Source organism: Phaethon aethereus (genome assembly GCF_964289735.1).
Source record: "Phaethon aethereus genome assembly, chromosome: 1".
In the NCBI taxonomy this organism is placed as follows: domain Eukaryota; kingdom Metazoa; phylum Chordata; class Aves; order Phaethontiformes; family Phaethontidae; genus Phaethon; species Phaethon aethereus.
In genome coordinates, this window is record NC_138575.1 from 192,623,287 (window position 1) to 192,640,903 (window position 17,617).

General features: G+C 40.3%; 1 protein-coding gene across 1 annotated transcript in view; it reads left to right on the forward strand.

Annotated features, from left to right (window-relative positions):
* Nucleotides 1-398: 398 nt before the first annotated feature.
* Nucleotides 399-17,617, forward strand: part of MRPS31 (mitochondrial ribosomal protein S31) — a gene marked incomplete at its 3' end in the record, with an annotated part of 22,918 nt that continues 5,699 nt past the window's right edge. Inside the window, exons 1-6 of the mRNA XM_082008255.1 lie at nucleotides 399-684; nucleotides 2,765-3,055; nucleotides 3,738-3,896; nucleotides 8,702-8,848; nucleotides 11,900-11,973; nucleotides 16,288-16,431. Coding sequence (XP_081864381.1) covers nucleotides 542-684; nucleotides 2,765-3,055; nucleotides 3,738-3,896; nucleotides 8,702-8,848; nucleotides 11,900-11,973; nucleotides 16,288-16,431 — 958 coding nt within the window. The 5' untranslated portion in view covers nucleotides 399-541. The remainder of the gene's footprint in view (nucleotides 685-2,764; nucleotides 3,056-3,737; nucleotides 3,897-8,701; nucleotides 8,849-11,899; nucleotides 11,974-16,287; nucleotides 16,432-17,617) is intronic.

Genomic DNA, 17,617 nt, shown 5'->3' on the forward strand with positions numbered 1-17,617 from the left:
ATATGTGGAATTTATTAAATCTGTTTCTTAATATCAAGAAATATATACTTAAAGCTTAGGAAACTGGCATGGGTAAGCCATCTTCCCACTGGGAGATGATCGGTGTCCCTAATGCAGAGCCAATTTAGTGAGTATTCAATGGCAGAAATAATGAGAACTAGCTGACTAGACAGGTGAACTTAATAAACACAGATATTTTTGTTTCCTCCACAAAATCATTAGAGTTAAGTGCTTTGTGAACCCAACTGAAACCCTTTGCGGGTATCTGGTCTTCTGCAACCATTAAGCTCTTCACAAGGGCCACCCCAAGACTTGGTTCACATGCCTACCACTCCTGGCACCAAACGAAAATCTGGAAGGAACTGGCTGTGACCGGGATGGTTTGGGCAGCGGGCTAGGCACCCTGCTCCCAGCCGCAGCCGAGCGGGGCGCGCGGAACGCTGGTGCGCGGAACGCTCGGCGCAGCTCCTGTTCCCGGCCGGCAGCGCCGCGGGACCGCGCAGGGGGACGGACCGTCGCGAGTCGCCGTGCCGCGGGAACGATGTGGGGCTGGGGCCGTGTCCGTGTCTGTGTCTGGGGCGGCGCGGCCGGGGGCTCCTGTCGTCTCGCCGCGCGGCTCCTCGCCGGGCCAGCGAGCGGCTGGGAGGCGGCGGGGGTAGCGCGGCTGGAGGGGAGGCCTCACAGGTACCGTCGTTTCCCCTAAATCCTTCGGCTGGTGGAGGGAGCGCCCGGCGGCGGCGTGTGGTGGTAGGGGTTTGCCGCGGGGGCCAGGCGGTGTCCGCCGCAGCGCCGCACGTCACCCCAAACCGCGGCCCTCTGAGGGGACGGGGTTTGCTTGACTCCCCGGGGAAAGCTGCTCCTGGGCCGGGTGGGTGGGGTGCGGGGCCTACCCCGTGCCCTCGGTGCGGTGCCTGTTCCCGGGTGCCTCGGGGCTTAAACCTGCTCGGGCAGCTCGCAGGCCAAGCCCGAGTCTGTCTGACCTGCTGGGGCTGTGTGCAGTGGGCAGAAGTCGTTAGGAAGATGAAGTCAAGTAGAGGGGAGCGGTTCGGTTGTGTTTCTCATGTTGCTTTCCTTGTCGTCCTCTCGTCTGCGAAGGGGGGTGGACGGCATGTGTGACCTGAGCATAATTTTACAGCGTGTCTACCAGTAGAGCGGTGCTGCCTGTTAGCAGAGGTACATGCCCAAAGCACTGGTTAAAAGTAGTATTTGGGAGTTTGTTTTTATTTTTAATAGAAGATTTTAACAGCTTTTCATAAAAAGTCAGTTGTGGTGTGGGTTTTTTTTTTGTTTGTTTCAAAGCTCCTCGATATTTTTGAACAAGCTCTGGTACTGTGGTAGCCTCATGTATAAAGCAGCTTGGCGTCTTTTGTAGCTGTGTTTGCTTTATAACGCTAGGCTTCTGAGCAGAAAACAAACCTGGTGGTAGGTGAAATACAGTAATGCAAACTGCAATGTACCACTGGCTCAAAATGTTTAAGGCTTGTAGTCTTGCTGTGTGTTTCTGACACTGTAAGCGAAGAGCTCTGAATGGATAAATAGTTTTAGGGAGCATGCAGCCTGAGTTAATGGAAAGCATGTGTTTGAAAAAGATCTGTGGAGAACAGCTCAGTGTAAAACAGCAGGACTCCTACCATCTTCTCAATAATGTGCTTCTGTTGCTTCTCAACATTGAAATTTAGGGTTTAATGTTGACAATTTAATGCTGACAATTTATTAAGTACAGAGTGACTGAAGTAATGATGTGGTGCCTGCTGATACTAGCAGATTGTTCTTTTTTTAGCCAGAGGTGTGTGTGAGGGGGGGAAGGTATGTCAAAATTCCATCAGATTTAAGTGTTTTATTTTGAATAAAAATAAATAATTAATTGTAAGGTTTTTTCTTTATTTTAGTAGCTTGAAGATGATTTTTAAACAAAAAAGCTGTTTTGTATTTAAAGATTTAAAGATTTCATTTTAGAATGTTAAAAAGAACAGTTCTTTGAATTTTATGATAGTTTTTCCAGAGAATGCAGTTGTGTTTGTGTTGCAGCAATATCCCGAGCAGGTCCCCGCTGTCCTTGGCTTCACATCCTCGCCTTCACTGTGCCAGTTTTAGCTTCTTTGCAGTGATATGATAAACTAGTTAGAGGAGCTGTTCTAGATGCAAAAATAACCAAAATAACTTTTTTGTTTGTAACTGGGTTACCTTGCAGCAGGATCCATTTCCCCATAAGGCTGCACAAATGCTTATCTGCTACACTGCAGGACATAGGATGGGGGGGATGTGATCCACAGTAATGCCGCAAGTGTGAAACAATATGAAGCTAAAGGTGTGTGTACAGTCTTTTTTCAGGCAGCTAGGAGTGATCTCTTTGTTGCCTCATTTTTAAGAGTTACAGTGAGTTTTCTGTAACACTAATACATTTAAGTATCAGGTACCAGTAGATTCAAACTCTCAGTCTGCTACTGAATGCAGAGGTACTTTAAAAGTTTTAAGTTCCTAGATTAAGCACAGTTTATTTGCGGAGGAAATAAAATTGTTAACGTGATTTTTGAGATGAAGAAACCATAAATAATGGAGAATTTTAAATAGTGCCCTAGACCACCTCAAAAGTCAAAAGGTACCCATTTGACATGTACTTAACATAGTCAGTTTGCACTCAATTAGGCCTAGACAGTTGTAACTAATGTTTGGGCTTTTTTTTTTTTGTAGGCTTACAAAATTGAGCCGTGGATCCTATTTATAATTTCTGATTTTTTTTTTTTTTAATTTGTGTATAATCTAGCAAAATACAGAAACTCTTCAGCACAAGCAGTGTGCTTTCTACTGAGAAAGATAAATCTACCTCTTCCAAAGACAGCACCACTGAAGCGGCATCAAAGAGTCGGGAGGGAACACCAGAAACACCAAAGCAGAAGTTGTTAGACATTATTGGTAATATGAAAGTTGAAGTCAGCTACAGGAAGAAACTCCAGCAGTTAAAAACACGTGAGATCAAAAAGCAAGCCACAAACAAGCCAGAAGGCCCAGACAGTGAAGATACTATGCCTCAGAGAACTACAGAAGACCTCCAGCGGTAAAGTATAATGAACTTTTCTTAGCCTGCTTTCTCCTTTTTTAAAATCTTTTTTTTTTTCATTACCTAGGATAAAATAAAGCATCAAATGCCATTTCCAAGTATGGAAAAGAATCTTGTAAGCGAATGTAGTGCATAGACATAGATTGCAGTAAATCACAGGGGAGAATCTGGACAAAAGATGTTGTATGCTTTCTGCCTTTTTCTGCACTGAGACTCTTGAAAGGTAGCGCCAGCATCTGCCTGTGTAAAGTTATTTTAATGGGGGGAGGGGGGGAATATTGTTCAGATAAAATACTGAAGAAAAAGAAAAAAAATTAAGAACGGCTTCATGATTGTCAAGTCTTGCAAGTGGCTCCCCTCTGCAATGTGTTACATCGTGTTTATAACCCTGCAGGTCTATGCTGCTTGTGGTCTTCAAGCTTCACATCCCTATGCAGTAGCATAGGGCTGCCGTTTTCCTGGGTTTGAGAACAAGAGCTTGTTCATGTCATTTGATGGTTGATGATTCATGCAATGTAGGGCAAGCCAGGCTGTCCCCCATGCCACCCCCACATTTGAGATAATGCATAACTGTAACTTCTGAATTATTAAGACATAAAATGACAGTACAGAAATGACAATTTAAATATATTAATGCTTTTATTTTTTTATATTTCCATATCTGTTGTGTCTTTTACAGAGAAAAGCCTTTAAATCCAGAACTCATGGAGGCTGCTTCTGCAGTTGCATCTTCCCTACCACTCAACAAGAAACAGACAGTCTCAGAACTACTTGCACAACTTAGAAGACACGAAGAAACCACAGATAAACAGAAAAAGGGGGGAACTGTTAACATACGGTCTGTATATTGAATGTTATTCTTGATAATGTTTGAAATTCTGATTTTGCAATGTCATCTTGAAGGTGGCTGGGTTCTGTGTTGGAAAGATGGTGCTAAAAGATGTATTTGGACAGGTTATCCTTGGAATTAATGAATAACGGGAAAATCATTGGTCTCCTTATACCAAACTCCCTAAATTTTGTCATCCTCATTCTAAAATGGTTTTGCAGAAATGGAATTGTTTTCCTGCCCAGGATTATTACTTTCTTGGACAGGCTAGCAAAATAACTTTTTTTTTTTTTTTCAAGCTTCCGAAATTCTCATACAATGGATGGATTTGTAGACTTTTCAGACGTTGTGTCTGGACTGGTGAATTTTCATGACAGCTCTGCAGAACTGAACTAGAGCAGCTCTATTTATAGTCCCGCCCTTCCTTTCAAAACTTTCCAGTCAACCCAAGAAACTCATCTCTTGGCTTAATTCTGTTTCCAGTGTAGCTTTCAAATAGATGAGAAACATTTGTTTGGAAACTGACACAGTTGTGCATACTGCTCTTTTGGATGATGGCTAAAGACAGATTTTCAGTTCGTTCTTTTTTCAGCTAGTATTCAGATAAGTACTGAGAAAATAAGGCATTAAATCCAGGTGAAATGCTGAACTAAGCAGAAAATTGGGTCTTCAGCAGAATAGGAATGTGGAACCTTTCTTTGACCGTTTGCAGTGTGAACAGCAAGCTGCTTATCGTAATTTTAATTTATTCTGTGTAAATGAATTTGTCCCAAGCCAGGATTTAAGTTTGACCCATGTATTATTATTTGTACGTTGCTCTAGGGATCAGGTAAGGATCTGCTTTGTATGTTTATCAATGAACTGCAAACAGAGCAGTCAACAAGCTAATGATGTTTGCGGTTGAAGTGAGTGAAAACTAAGGAAGAATGTGAGAGAGGCTTGCCAATACATTGAGTTAGATGGTTGCAAATAGATTGGGAAGCACGATCCTCAGTGAATAACTTTGTTAAACAAAATGAATGTTCTTCAGAAATTGTAAAGGAAAAGGGAGGAACTATTCAAGTTTCCGTTTTAGCCTGTATTCGTGATTCTCCAGCAAGAGTGCGAATGGTTGTTGTGGAGAGCAGAATGAAATTCTCTCCAAATGTGTGAAGTCTGTGCTATTTGAGGAGGAAGTATGATTTTAGGTAGTACACGCAAGCTGTGTGTGTGCGCTCTGTTTTCATAATGTCCTTTGAGCCTGAATATAGGAGATCTTGACAACTTTACAGAAGCTTATCTCACCGTAGCTAAAATGAGTAGCTTTAAAGGTGAGAGGACTGGCTGGTTTATGTAAAATTGATGTGGGGTTTTTTTTGTGTGTGTGTGCAGTATTACCAAAAATGTAAGAGACACTTCCTAATGTAAGGAAAATAAATAAGGACTATTTTATATAAAGCATATGTTCATTAAACTATTAATTACCAGTGAGGTTGTTCCATTTCTGTCACTGGGGCTTTTAGAAGAGCAGAGTACACAAATGTCTTTATAATGGCATCAGCTGTGGGTGGCCAACTTAAATGTGATTAGAACCTAACTGAGTACCTGATAAGATGTTGGAGAACTGTCCCGATACTGACTGAGCTACTGAGGCTGGCTAACCTCAAACGCCTCATACGCGCCTTTATGGTATACTGGCATCAAGGACTCACTCTCCTCGCCACCCCTTGCACTTTCCCTGAAATACTTACCTAACTGTGGCTGCTGTAGAAGGAAGTTGTAGTCTAAGCAAAAACGCTTTATTTCTGTTGAAAGAGAGTTTAAATTATTGAGAAATGTAAAAGCTGAAGTCCCTGAAGCTATATGGTACTTCTGTATAGTTGATCGATGGGTTAAGATGTGCTATTATAATATTTTATAACATGCTTGTGGATGAATCACTATGGTTAGAAAAATGGTTAGAAGAATGCATTTTCCTCAACCAAAAGCAGCCTTTTTGGTTGGTTAGGAATGTCGTGGTTGGCTTGCTGTGCTTTGAGTTGGCAAGTTCTACTCCCTGAGGCAGCTTTGTGAACTAGCTTATTTGCCTCTGGGAATAGACATTCTTCCTTCCCCACCCCATATTCTGAAAAATTCTGTTTTCTTCCTTAATAGTTAGGTAATAGTTTGAAATGCTTATCAGTGAATGAGTTTTCAAGAAAGACCAGCAACTCCTGCTGATTTTCATGACTGAAAATTTGGTTAATAGTAACCTTTCACAGTTAGATTCTGAGATAAATGTGGTACTTTCAACTTTCTGGATCAGTGTTTAAAAGTGTTGATTTCAAAGCCCAGCAGGACTCAGACTTTCTTGGGCATGACTTTATACTCCAGAAAACCTCAGTCCACACAAGGCACTAAAATGCTTTTAACATATTAGAAAGGAATTACTTTTATTGATACATTATTATTTTGTGTTAAATTTAATTTGACAACAAGAGAATACGGGCTCTTTAACTTTTCATTTTTTTCTATAAAGGTTTTGCACACATTATGCTAACACATTTTAAAAGCCGGTATCTATTCCTCTGCTATTTAAAATTATTTAAAAATGAGATACCTTCACAAGCCAAACTACTACTAGCCATATAATGCTGAACTTCAAAAAAAATTGTGATACTGCTGTTAAGATTTCTGAGGGTATGAAATAAGTTGTATGTTGTCCGGATCTTTTGGTTCGTTCTAATTTATTTTTCCAGGATTGTGGCATGACCTCCAGAGGTCACTGTTGTATGCAGTTGTCTCATTGCCTTGTTTTGTAGACAGTGTGAGGACGGCGTGTTCGTTAGGAGGGGAAAATATTAACGATAGAGGAATTTATTTTTCTCAGTGTGGGATGAAGTTTCACTCAGTGGAAATTACAACAACACTATACCAAAATAAAATCTGCAGCACTACAAGTTGAAATTTCAGCTCCTGTTTTGGGTTAAAAAGAAAAGTAATTCAGAGCTTAGGCTAAAGTATATCCAAAGCTCCTTGGGTCTCCATTTTTAGTATTATAATTATTAGTTGGTAATCAGGAAGGAGAGAGAATCTGTCCTTGTTACAAAAGCTCTACCTCTTCCCATCTCTGGAAGGCAGAAGTATCTAGGAACGTAGGTTTTTAACCTCATGTTGAGACATGAGGTAATATCATGTAATATCTAACTACTGTAGGTACACTGGGGTTGGAATATGACTTTGTAATCTGATGTTTTTCATTACAAAAGGCATTAAAAACATTTTTGTAGTTTTATTTTTAGTTAATGCAGGGGCACTTTTAACGATGGAGTGATGAATGTTGCTGCCAGAAATGTTCATATACCAATGATGGGGTGACATTAGGACTTCCCAGTGAGAAATGTGATAGCATTGACTGCATATTCTGATAGCTTGGTAGCATAGTCTGTCCAGACCTACTGTGCAAAACCACAAATAAATCAAGATTGGCTGTGGGAAGAGCTTCTCTGAGGAAGCCTGATCCCCCTGAAGCACGAGAACACTCCAGCCTTTTAAGTCCCAGCTGAGTCAAGCAGTTGGGCTGGGCTGTGTGTGGCTGACCTTAAGAATTATGTCCCCTTGACCCTCAGAAGTGTGTCAAGCCTCTGGCCCAACACCAGCTCACTAATGCCAGTAGGCACTTCATAGAGTAATTTCTGGTGTGAGATACGCAAGTAATGTGAGATTGTTTTTTCTTTAAGATTAAATTGAAATGATTTATAACTTGTTTTCAAATGCCTTTCTTTCAGAGTAGGTACTTGAAGAGCTATGCTATTCTTGTTCTGCCATTCGAAACCACATCTAAGACCAAAGAGAAATCCTACTGTGTTGCTGTGGCAATTAGCTTTTACAGTTTTCCAGAAGTATTTCTTTCTTGTTAATAAAGTCTTTTGACTTAAACTAACAAAAGCATAGTTTGAACTCAGATTTTCATAAAGTGGATGTGCAGTATCTTTGACTTGGCCTATTTTAGTTTTTTGAGACCATATTTTTCTCTTTAAAACTTGAGTGCTGCCATTTTGGATGACTGCATGTTACTGGAAGCGGTTGGGAGGAGAGGATAGCTGTGAGGAATAATTATGAGCTTAGTCTTTACCAACCAACAGACTTACCAGTTAAGGGGACTAATCGGCAGAGGCAGAAAGGTAGAGTGTTTTGCCCTTTGTGTTCAGAATGAGCTGCATGCAGTGCCGGAAGGGATCAGAACGTTTGCTCTTCATGTTTGATTTTGACTACAGAATTACAAAGAAAGATGTGGTCTGTTAATGTTGTAATATGATTATGCAATGCAGCAGATTGCAGTGGATCAGGAAGGGTGACCTACTTATTAGGGTGGCATGATTGACCCATGTCAGCTGATGTGTGAAGGCAAGCTTCCTTTTGGTCTGCAGCAGCACAGCTCTGTCCCTGTGCAGTGTTGGTTCCTGTCCAAAAACCCGATGATTTTTACCTCCCTATTTCAGCGTATTCCTTTGTATCCAGAGAAATCCTTCATTTACTTAAGCAAAACATACCTGGCGCGCTCTGAATATTGGTATACAGATGTATGAAATTTTTCTTTTACTTTCTTTTAGATTTAGTAGGCTAAAATAGTGTTTTTCATTAACCTATATAAAGTATAACAACTGAGGTAGTTTAAAAAGTAAGACTTGAATGATTAATGACTTTAATATGGGTGTATTTTGTGATGAATATATAATTCTGTCTTATAGACGCTTATGAAAGTGATTGAGAGTAGAGTTTCTGGTTAATACATGTGACAAACTTCCTTGCTTTGTTGATTTGTTGAATTTTTACATTAATATTTTTTATTTCAGCAACGTTATTTCAGAAATGGCAGTTAAAAGGCAGTCCCCAGCTCAGAGAGGTGTGAGGATATCCAATCGCATTTCCTTGGAGTTGGATGAAGATGGTCAAAGAACCAAGCCTGAAAGATTCTCACCTCAGTCTTTTGACTCCACAAGGTATTTTTGTTGTGTTCCCTTCCAACAGAAGAAATGTGCAAAAAAATTACTAGTGGATAATATTTTAAATTTAGTTGTACATATTCATGTTATAGTGATACTTCAGAGCTTGAAGAAATTATTTAAGTAGTTTTCAAGAAAAGTGCTGTTAGCAATGAAATAAACTGCTGAGAACCCATTAGTTAAACTTAACCAACTAATCAAATAATGTGCACTTTTTAAATACTGAATTTTAGATAATTAAAAATATGTGGTGCTGAAGTGTAATTGTGTTTTTTAAACTAGTTTAAATTATTCTTGCTTATGCATAATACAATTTTATATCACTTTCTTAACTTTTTGGGAAATGGAGGCTTTGATAAAGTCCTATGTTTAGAAAAGTTTCATCCATTTTCTTGGGCTTTTAAAGAGATGTTAAAGTTTTTATTTTTTATTTTTACCACCTTGTTGCAACTGATAAGTCATTTTGTAATTGATTTTCCTACTGTCTGTGACATTGTAATTGTCTATGACATGAACTGTATAATTTATGTGATGATTTCAGGGTACCCCTTAAATTTATTTTGCTGCTGATTTATGTGGCCACTCTGTTTCTTAATGAATTAAGTGGTACTTCTAAATTTTATTTTTTTTAATCCTGTAAACTATTCTTTCTTGCCTGCAGTCCTGACTTTCCCATGGCAGCTCATCATCACATTCCTTCTCAGTATGTTCTTTCTCTAGCAGTTCTGTTTTTAGTAAGATAACTTCTCTAATCATTAATTTAATTTGCAAATTAATCCCCTTTTCTTGGGGTTAAGTGCTGGAAGTTGCAGGAGCCATTTGTGTTTGGATAGATAATGCTGAAGACAGAACTTTTATAACTAAGAAAAAAGCATAAACGTATTGCTGAGTAGTTGTACAATATTCTGCCCTCTTAGGCTGAGACATCTATTTCAGTATATCATAAACAGAGCATTATGACAATAATGAGCAATAAATTGGGACACCTGAATTGAGCCATGAAGATCATGCAAAAACCTCAAAGAAGTGGCTATAGCTAGTCATAAGAAGAACTTAGCCTGCTTGCTGAAATGTTTCCGAGTAACTTCTTGTTCTTGAACTACCAAACTGTTAAGGTGTGTTAGGGCAGTATGGGTCTTGGGCCTCTTCAATGTTATACAGTCCGCAAACAGTGTTTTGTTTTCCTGATGCAGATCTTGTAAAAAGTGTAAGAGGGGCTTCTTGTAATGGAAGTTGAAAGGAAAAGGTAGAACAAGGTTCTAGACCAAGCCCTTCTGACCTAGTTTCTGTCCTGGGACTTTCATTCAGCTATAAGCTGCTGGTTTGAGAAGCAAGGGAACTGACTTAATTATCAGTTGCTGAATAGCTCTGTAGATATTTTTAATCTGGGGATAATTATCAGATAGTTGGTAGTCACATGAAAGTAATTTTGTTATTAGGCTATGATTCTTGACTGACTATAAGAAATACTTTGAAAAACTTTTAATCCAACACCTTAAAGTTTGAAAGAATGTAAGTAATAAGATCTAGAAGTATAAACTGAAAACCTGACCTGTTATGTGCTTGTACAGTGTATATTATTTTAGATCTTTGCTACATTTTTCATTTATTAACATACTGCAAATTAAAGTGAATTTCACTTATGTTTGAGAACATTAAATTTATGGTATCTTGAGAAACTGTCTTGCCCTCTTTGTGTGGTGAAACTGTATTTGGTATATAACTTCAGGAACAGTACCTTAAAATAGTTTTTAAAATCCCTTTAATGTGCAAACTGTCTTCAGTTTCAATCCTAAGTTTCCTCCTGAATCCCTGAAAATCTAATGGGTATACTTACCTATTGATAATATGAAAAGAATGAGTTAGGAAGAATATCTAAGTTTAAATTGAGTTAGTAGATCTCAGTGGAATGAGTGATGTTGCTTTATACTAATTTGAACGAGTAATTTAAAGATAAATGTTCTTCCAATTTATCGTTGTATCTTCGGCCAGTCTTATTGGGAGTTACACACAGACAGGAAAATATAGTCCTAAATCAACATTCTTTTAAGGCTCTGTAATTAGATTACTCTGTGCTGAATTAGATCCAGGGTAGTTACATCAGTAAAATGTAATATGACAAGAGCAGGTTTGCAGAAGTAGTTGTGGCCATCAGAAATCTGCAGTAAACTCAGAGGGGTGAAATGTTAAGGTCAGGAAGGGCAAATATTGCCAGGGTAACGGTGAATATGTAATAACATAAAGTAGGATCTCTTAGAATTTCAGTGTACACCTGGAAAATTATCTGTTTAAAATAATAATTTTAATGTTTTTAAGTTCAGTGTGTTCTACAGTAAAGGCACTTGGTTTTTCTTTGTTTCCATTTATAAGAAAATTTATTTTGATTAGTTGTTAACTCTTGGATTTTTTTATTTTTTTAGTATAGGCTTATGCTAAAGATAAATATGATTAAAAATAGATGGTCAGAGTGAAATATTTCTATGTTCAGAAGAGAGCATAAAGGTGATACTATTTAAAACGTATCATACAGATGTACTTTGAATGTTTGCCATATGGCAGAGAAGGTGGCTGTGCAATGTTCCAAAAATGCTATTTATGTCATAAAGCAGGAATTGTTTGATTTAGCTGTTGCCTTTTCTCTTCATGAATTGTGCAATATTTTTTACAGGATAAAAACGCAAATCACCAGATTCACTTTTTAGTTGCAACTCTGTAAAATTGCTTGAGTGCTGTGGTTTGATACTGTTTAGCTTTGTTCAGATTCCTGAATATTTCAGTAAAAAATGGCTGCAAATGTAATGTTTGATTTATGCTTGTTCTTTCACACGGAAATGTTTTGGGGAGCTCTGTTACAGATGAATAGCAGTCATAAACACTTTCTCTGGTTAAAAGCCTGAGGACTTAGTGAGAGTCACTTTCTCTTCGTTTTTTTTTTCCCTCCAGAGATCTGTTAGTTTATGAGAATATTTTGTGCTTTTAAATTTGTTATCTGGCAATGTTGTGAAGTGTTGTGAAATACTAAATACCGTTTTTCTTTTTTGTTTATAGAAGTCTCAAAGTAGGAAGGAGGCTTAATATATTCACTAAGGCTTCTACAGAAACAGAAAACGCACTGAAAACAGGTTAGTGGAAATTCAATAATGAAAAACCCAGTGAAGCCAAGTTCTGAATTTTTAGAATATCAAGAGATTCACTGTTGTGAAGGAGACTTATGACCTGTTAACGTCCTGCTTTCAGACCTGTAAAAGAAATGAATACTTTAATGTAACTCTGTTTTTTACTAAGCAAAACTTCCATGAAGTGTAATAGATTAATGTTTTCTGTATTAATCAGGACATTCTGTTACGGAACCTGAAGGGTAAATCTGGCTTTTTGTCACTAAGGCCAGTCTTTCTTCTGTGACTGTAAAACCAGCCTGGAGAATTGATACGTTGGCTCCAATAGCTTATTTAGTCAAATTGCAAACTTGCTGCATTCATTTTATGGCAAAGAAACACAAGGCTGTGATACCAGGGAAACAAGCATGCTCTGCAGGTGGCTAAGCATAAGCTGGGTAGAAAAAAAACAAGACCATGCATTTGATTGCTTTGTGGCCTTCTCTTGTTTAGTGTTATATGTGTACCTTGAAAGATCCTTGTAGGTGGCTGACAAACAACACCTTGCTTTACCTACTGTAAAGCTCTTCACATATATTAGAATCATAGAATAGTTTGGGTTGGAAGGGACCTTTAAAGGCCATCTAGTCCAACCCCCCTGCAATGAGCAGGGATATCTTCAACTAGGTCAGGTTGCTCAGAGCTGTGTCTAACTTGACCTTGAATGTTTCCAGGGATGGGGCATCTACCACCTCTCTGGGCAACCTGTGCCAGGTTTTCACCACCCTCATCGTGAAATATTTCTTCGTTATATCTAGTCTGAATCTACCCTCTTCCAGTTTAAAACTATTACCCCTTGTCCTATTGCAACAGGCCCTGCTAAAAACTCTGTCTCCACCTTTCTTCTAAGCCCCCTTGAAGTACTGAAGGCTGCAATAAGGTCTCCCCGGAGCCTTCTCTTCTCCAGGCTGAACAACCCCAACTCTTTCAGCCTTTCCTCATTGGCGAGGTGTTCCATCCCTCTGATAATTTTTGTGGCCTCCTCTGGACCCGCTCCAACAGGTCCATGTCTTTGCTGTGCTGAGGGTTCCAGAGCTGGACGCAGAACTCCAGGTGGTGTCTCACCAGAACAGAGTAGAGGGGCAGAATCCCCGCCCTTGACCCACTGGCCATGTGTCTTTGGATACAGCCCAGGATACCGTTGGCCTTGTGGGCTGCAAGCGCATGTTGCTGGCTTATGTCCAGCTTTTCATCCACCAGTACCCCCAAGTCATTCTTGGCAGGGCTGCTCTCAATCCCTTCATCCCCCAGCCTGTATTGATACTGGGGATTGCCCCGACCCAGGTGCAGGACCCTGTTGTTGAACCTCAGGAGGTTCACACAGGACCACTTGTCGAGCTTGTCCAGGTCCCTCTGGATGGCATCCAGTCTCTCAGGCATGTCAACTGCACCAGGCAGCTTGGTGTCATCTGCAAACTTGCTGAGGATGCACTTGATCCCACTGCCTATGTCATTGATGAAGATATTAAAGAGTACTGGTCCCAGTACAGACCCCTGAGGGACGCTGCTCATCACCAGTCTCCATCTGGACATAGAGCCATTGACCACTACTCTCTGGATGCGACCATCCAACCAGTTCCTTACCCAGCAAATATACACGCCAAAACTCATGTAAGATAAAACCAAAAAAACAACAGCAAAACAGGTATGACGCACCTTCATATTCACTGAATATGAAGTGCAGGAATAGTCTTAATGCCACATAAGGGGGATAGCTTTCACACATGAAGACTTTCTACAGACTGGGCTTTGGCTAAGAGTGTGTGATTATGCGCAAGTCATTTAAAGAACTCCCTCTCACTTTTCTTTCTGGACGATGAAACTGTGCATTGTTAGCACTGACTTTTAATATGCTGATTTACCTAAGCTGTTCTGAAGCGCTTTGGAAAAAAGACTTTATTCCAGTGTAGTGACTTAGAACTATATATAAAGCAAGCACCTGCAGGAGAACTAGTATTCCTCTCTGATCGCTTAGAAAATGATATGTACTTGTTTCCATTTCGAGAGTAGGTCTGTTAGCTTTTGCCAGATACTAGCTGAGTAGTTTTCTCTCCCCCTTTTTTTTTTTGCACTTGAAACTGCAGGGAGAAATTAATTAGTTTACTTAATTTCTTTAGTAAACTGTCAGACAGTGCTATTTGCATATTTTCAAACAAATGTGAACTTTCTGAATGTAGCCACCTCTGTGGTGGACTATGAAAGTTGCTTATTAGAATGGAATTCAATTTGCTGTCTTTTAAGATTGCCAATTTCCTTAAAATCGGTCCATTTTGCATATAAAAACATAATGCATGATGCAGCATTTGTTTCTAGCTATCTTGACAAATGTAATGTTCAAGTAACTGGCGTTTGAGTTGACTCAAATTTACTCAGGTAAGATGTTGAGAATTTAGCCTTTCTTTTTTACATGAGCACACTGCAGATGCAACAGCACGTAGTAGCCACCCCAGGTAAAAAGTTGAGATACGTTTTTTAACATAAAACTCTATTGTGCACAAATTGTGTAAGAGAGCAAGTGGCCTTTATTGGATTTGTGATTGGATATTAAAAAATAAACTTCTTTCAGCATATTTTGTGGTGTTTCCTCGTTTGATTCGTGGTAGCCCTGAGGAAATCTACAATATATTGTAAGCCAGGAAGCTTATTGCTTGGCTTACTGACTAAGCCTGATGACAAAAATTTTTTTTGCATTCATCTTGGGAAATACAAGCGTGTACTTGATAACCTTGATTCAATTGCTTTCACCTTCTTGGCTTATATTAGTGGAGATAATGTATAAACAATATTTTAACTCATTACAGTAAAGCAAGTTCTGTGTTATGTATTGAATATTTATTTTGAAGACCTGAATGTTAACTGGAAGGTAAATTGGCATCCTGAAAAAATTATTCATAACTGTTAACATAAAATGTTAGTATTAATTTCTTTGTCACAGGGGTGAAAACACAATGTTTATCATCTTTACTGCAAGCTTGAAAAATTAGTTTCCGCTCTCTCTTATTAGAAGTTTTGTTAGTAGCACATTATTAGAAGGTATTGTTTAAGATGTGGACAATAATTCTGTTCTGATATGGTTTCTCGTGTTGTCTTTTATCTGTCTTTTATTCCTGCCTTCAGCCCTGAAGTCAAAGTAGGCAGTTAGGGAATATAGTTATGGAAATTTCCATGCTAAGTAAGAAATTATTTGAAAAAGTATCTTCTGATTTAACACAAAAAATGAAAGCACTTTTTGGTATGTAAAAATACTGTTTGCCCTTTCATTTTATTTTTTTTTCTTACAGGAAGGGGGTGATTTTTTTTTTTTTAAATCCTGTTGAGTTGTAAGCCACCAAGACAAAAGATGAAATTATATCTGTTTCAGATACTTAAGAGTAGTAAAATAATAGCTGATTGGCCACGATCCACTTCAAATGGACTGTAACATTTGAATTCACATCCAGATCTCTGTTCCAAGGAGCTTAGGCTGAATTGATAACTGGGAGAAACAAGAAAACAAAGGGGAGCGCGACTTAGGCCAGCTCATGAGACAGCAGCCCAAGGCACTCCCAGCGGTTCCTCCCTGTCCTGTGGTAACAGCTTGTTCCCTTCACTTCAGCAATGTCGTTCAGTCTGGGCTCGTGACCAGTTCTCGTGGGTGGAGGGGCAGGAACTCCTTAAGAGTAACTCTGCTGCCATATGAGTACACTTTGATTAAAAAAAAAAAAAAAAAAAAAAAAAAAAAATTATATGCATCAGGAAAGATGCATCCCTAAAGGGACTGTTTGACTTTTGGAGAAGAATAGGAAATCAGGATTTCTCAAGCCCATGAGACAAAAGCTGGGACACTTGGGAGTGTTGGGGAAGGAATTGCCATCGTTTGTAGATTGAGTTGTCTCCCTGAAGAACAGTATAGTTGTGAAGTACCTGAAAGCTTCTGTAGTAAGCAGGATTCCTGTAGCAGAGTGTACCAGTCAAGCTCAGAGTTTGTCGCGTGTACAATTTGTGAAAGACAAAAGGGGAAAAAAAAAAGTGGAAAAATTAAATTCCTGCTGTGTGAAAGGCTTAAAAATAAATTGTCCCCTAGGAGTTCAGAATACATTTTCACCAGACATTTGAGAATTTAATGGACTTTCATCTTAACAGAGAATTCTCTTTTGTGAAAGGTGATTCTGGCATCTAAGGTTGAAGAATTTGCACAGCTGAAAGTATTAGTCTCTGTAAAGGTTAATGTTAAAGGACTTTGTTTTAGCTACTGAGAAGACTTTGGCATGTTGACAGATCTTTACAAAATTTCTTTCTTAGTATCTTCACCAACAATTTGGGATCTGGAATTTGCAAAGGAGATTGCAGCAATAACTGCACAGCCTCCCCGAAACGGTTTTGAGGAGATGATCCAGTGGACAAAAGAAGGAATACTGTGGGAGTTCCCAATTGACAATGAAGCTGGTACGTGCACTGTTAACTTTTATTATCTGTCTGTATTTATCTTTTTTGAGAACTTGAGCATGTTATGACCTTTACCTGTTTTAACATAGTGTTTCAGCTCTGAGTCATGCATTTGATAGTAAACAAATACAACTTTCCAACTATCCCAAATCAGAGATGCTTCAGATGAACTCATTCTGGCACTCTTCAGGTGAAATCCTGCAGGTGGTTTGGCTGATCTGAGCACTGGCTGCTGCCAAAAAGGGGAGAACTCCCCTCCTTCCCTCCTTCCCTCCTTCCCTCCTTCCCTCCTTCCCTCCTTCCCTCCTTCCCTCCTTCCCTCCTTCCCTCCTTCCCTCCTTCCCTCCTTCCCTCCTTCCCTCCTTCCCTCCTTCCCTCCTTCCCTCCTTCCCTCCTTCCCTCCTTCCCTCCTTCCCTCCTTCCCTCCTTCCCTCCTTCCCTCCTTCCCTCCTTCCCTCCTTCCCTCCTTCCCTCCTTCCCTCCTTCCCTCCTTCCCTCCTTCCCTCCTTCCCTCCTTCCCTCCTTCCCTCCTTCCCTCCTTCCCTCCTTCCCTCCTTCCCTCCTTCCCTCCTTCCCTCCTTCCCTCCTTCCCTCCTTCCCTCCTTCCCTCCTTCCCTCCTTCCCTCCTTCCCTCCTTCCCTCCTTCCCTCCTTCCCTCCTTCCCTCCTTCCCTCCTTCCCTCCTTCCCTCCTTCCCTCCTTCCCTCCTTCCCTCCTTCCCTCCTTCCCTCCTTCCCTCCTTCCCTCCTTCCCTCCTTCCCTCCTTCCCTCCTTCCTCCTTCCCTCCTTCCCTCCTTCCCTCCTTCCCTCCTTCCCTCCTTCCCTCCTTCCCTCCTTCCCTCCTTCCCTCCTTCCCTCCTTCCCTCCTTCCCTCCTTCCCTCCTTCCCTCCTTCCCTCCTTCCCTCCTTCCCTCCTTCCCTCCTTCCCTCCTTCCCTCCTTCCCTCCTTCCCTCCTTCCCTCCTTCCCTCCTTCCCTCCTTCCCTCCTTCCCTCCTTCCCTCCTTCCCTCCTTCCCTCCTTCCCTCCTTCCCTCCTTCCCTCCTTCCCTCCTTCCCTCCTTCCCTCCTTCCCTCCTTCCCTCCTTCCCTCCTTCCCTCCTTCCCTCCTTCCCTCCTTCCCTCCTTCCCTCCTTCCCTCCTTCCCTCCTTCCCTCCTTCCCTCCTTCCCTCCTTCCCTCCTTCCCTCC